We start from the raw sequence: 3,407 nt of genomic DNA, 5'->3' as shown, positions 1-3,407 counted from the left end.
ACTATCTAGTGCCCATGCAATGCCCCTCATCCCACTCGAGTAGGCCCCGCTGAAACAACCTAAAAAGTGAAAACAGACAATGAGTTTTATAAATGTTACATGTACTTTGCAAGAAGCATATAAGTTAGTTTAATTCACTATAAGGTGCCATACCTTTGATATACAAGTCTTTATGAAGTAGTCACCTTTCTCTCTCCTCCTTTATCCGGGCTTGAGACCGGCAATGCAAATTCTTGATTAGTTGCATTGGCGGAGTTAAAAAAGGGTTAGTATACTCAACTCTAAACCTGCAAAAGCAACCACATGCAAATACATATGAACGATCAATGGTAAGGAGGCGTACACATATATATAAACAAAAAGTGTTCATTCATTACTTAAAATATCCATGAACAAAAGGTCCATATATACAAGCCACAAAATAACCATAGATAAACTATCTAAGTTTCCATACACTTAACATGAGGTTTCATACCACTTGAGTTCCAAACTAAAATAGAACAAAACAAAAAGGAAGATAAAGAGTTTATAATAGCAAGCATGCAATTTAATCTTCATATTGCAACCTACCTCCAGCCCAAATCAAGAAACCTCCAGTAGCTATATCTCGTAGATACGCGATATCGTCTTGGGGACCATCATACACAGGAGCATCTCCAACCAAGACATTGGTAACATACACAACCTTTTCATCTCCTACAATATCTCTAAAATGACATTTTTTACTGTCAGACTTAACATAGCCATTAGCCACGTGTTCACCTTTCCTCCCCAATATCTTCACATTAGGGTTAGAAGACAATCTAGAAGGAGGGTTCAAATTTGGGACTTGTTGAAAGTAATGATGAACGTAAGTAGAATCAACTTCAGTTGTATGCATGCATGGTTGGCCATTTGTCGATCCATTATGTCTCATATTTTCAAGAATACCCTATACACATTGAACAACAACAATTAGCTACAATAAAAAAAAAGTTACAACTATGGAAAAATAAGAAATAGCACAGGGCACGCCATAACTCACTGCCATCAGAGTCTCCATTCTTGTTTGGCCAGCCAAGAGGTTCCCCACTGTAGACTTCACCTCAGATAATTCATTCTCGAGCTTCGAGTTACTTGAGCTCTCCTGTTCAAGTAGCGCCTCTGCTATAGCAAACTTCTGCACTTGTTTGTTGGACATGCAAGAGCTATATCCACGAGTACGTCTCCCTTTATCCTTCCCAAAAACTCGAGCAAGCGGATCACGTGTGATGTCGTAATCAGCATCACCCCCACGTTCACTTGACTTTTCTGCCATCTCTTCTTCAACACTTGTAACTTGTTCCTAAAATTTTTGTAACTGATATGACAAAATAAGATCTACAAAGTGTTTTGGGCCTATACGTGAATATGGACGGCAAGACTTAATAAAGGTACATAAATAAGACAGTTTTTTACAAACTCACATATAACTCTCGGGCATTATTCAAAACAGTCCCATCTCGATGTTCATGACCATATTTCCATCCATCCGTACATCTATGTTTCTTCCCTGGATTTGCTTCGTCCTACACAAACAAGTATACAACAAGAGTTAGTAAGTAGTAACATATCAAATGAAAGCAAAATATGAATTAGTTATAATAATACATACAAGTTCCTCCAATATTCTGCTATAAGGTTTCCTCCCACAAGTATGGTCAACGAAATTCATACTTCTATTTTGAGCATTCTTAGCACAAAGATCCTTGACTTCTTGTGTGCTCTCACGGATTGCAAATGCTTCCCAATGACTTGGATCAAACCCCGTTGGACATGATAAAATAGCATCTTGCTCAGATTCACAATTCTTCAAAATTTTATGTCGCAAACCATATTTCCAAGATCGCAACTTAGGAGAAAACCATTTCTGTATATTTTGGCGCGCCATTGTTGGGTTTACATTGAGTTGGAACTCCTCCTACAAATCACATATATACATTTATAATATATATATATATATTGAAAAGAAACTACACACAGTGAGCTAAAACGCTGCTGCATGGTATATGGTCTTGACTATCAATAGGTGGGGAAGCCTTAATTAAGAGGAATAACTAACTACAGATGGTCCATGGCCTGCTCCATTGGGTTAAAATATGGTTATAAATGAAAAAAAGGGCAGATAAATAGTTACCATTAATTTTCCCCAAACTTTATCTTTGAATGTATCATCTATCAGATCCCAACTTGCATAAGAAATTGGAACAATAGCTCATATCCAATGCCCGACTCTATTGCTCCATTTGCCACCATAAACTCCTCATTTACCTACCATCGGCTTGCACTATGACTGGAAACTTAGTTTTCTTAGATTGGGAAGTATTGTCTCCGTTGAATGAGATGGTTAGGACACACTAGGTTCTTTGAGAACCGAAGGAGACGATTGAGACATAGTCTTGTCTTGAGAACCGAAGGAGAAGATTGGGACAAAGTGCGGTGTTGTGAACCGGAAGGAGAAGATTGGGACACACCACGGTGTTGTGAACTTGAAGCCATTATTTAACAAATAACCTAATAATTAAAGAAAGTGAAGTCAGTTCATCAAAACAAATATAGCACAAACTTGGCACATATAATTAAGAAAAATCATAAAAGAAATACCTAATTAATAGACTTGATAAGATATATTGGCACAACACATATATATACAACCAAAAAAAAAGAAAAATAAAGGTCATGAAGTATGTATTACCCAAAAATAAATAAATAAAGTGCATATTTCAACTATTATCATTTGCGAACTTTTTGCATCAGGGGTATCAAGTTAGGTTGGTCTTCAAAAATAGATTGGACTTCCGTTGGCGCTTCTAGTTCATCTACGTTACTACTCAATCGAGGAGGAGGATGTATGACCACCCACCAATCAGGATTTTTCAAATCTTTTGAATAGAACACTTGACTAGCCTCAGAGGCAAGAATAATTGGCTAGTCGAGTTGATGATGGACACTCTTGAGCCTATTAAAGTTGACCATCACCAAATTAGAATCGGGACAGAGTTTACAACCATTAGTTTTGTCCTCAACCCTCACCCAATCACAATAAAAGACCACTTCATGGAATGTTGTGTAGTCCAACTCCAAAATTTGCTTGATAACCCCATACCACATGGTTTCTGAGTCAACCGGATTTTTATCTTTCCTACTTGCCGTAAATGAGGTAATAGCCTTCATGCAAACACCACTATCTTGAGTGACAACAGTATCATCATGAGACTTAGTAGCGAAGACAAATCCATTAATGCGATATTTCTTATATGATTTAACCTTGTGCATTGGCCCGTTAACTAACTGCCACAAGTTGCCTTGCGTGCTTTTAGCCTTCAACAACTATACAACAAAGAAAAAGATAATTAACAAAAAATCAACAAAACTAAAGGCTCACCCTA

General features: G+C 37.2%; 1 protein-coding gene across 1 annotated transcript; it reads right to left on the bottom strand.

Moving 5' to 3' along the window:
• Window positions 1-547: 547 nt before the first annotated feature.
• Window positions 548-2,221, bottom strand: LOC147507554 (uncharacterized). Its single transcript, XM_086596325.1, has 5 exons — window positions 2,156-2,221; window positions 1,634-1,939; window positions 1,446-1,547; window positions 1,025-1,324; window positions 548-931 (listed from the first exon to the last, which is right to left on the bottom strand). The coding sequence occupies exons 1-5, from the start codon at window positions 2,156-2,158 to the stop codon at window positions 548-550; spliced, it is 1,095 nt and encodes a 364-aa protein (XP_086452451.1). The 5' UTR covers window positions 2,159-2,221.
• Window positions 2,222-3,407: the final 1,186 nt, after the last annotated feature.

This window comes from Coptis chinensis, chromosome 3, assembly GCF_015680905.1.
Source record: "Coptis chinensis isolate HL-2020 chromosome 3, ASM1568090v1, whole genome shotgun sequence".
Classification (NCBI taxonomy): Eukaryota; Viridiplantae; Streptophyta; class Magnoliopsida; order Ranunculales; family Ranunculaceae; genus Coptis; species Coptis chinensis.
The sequence above is the reverse complement of the archived record's forward strand: the minus strand, read 5'-3'. Positions and strand labels throughout refer to the sequence as shown.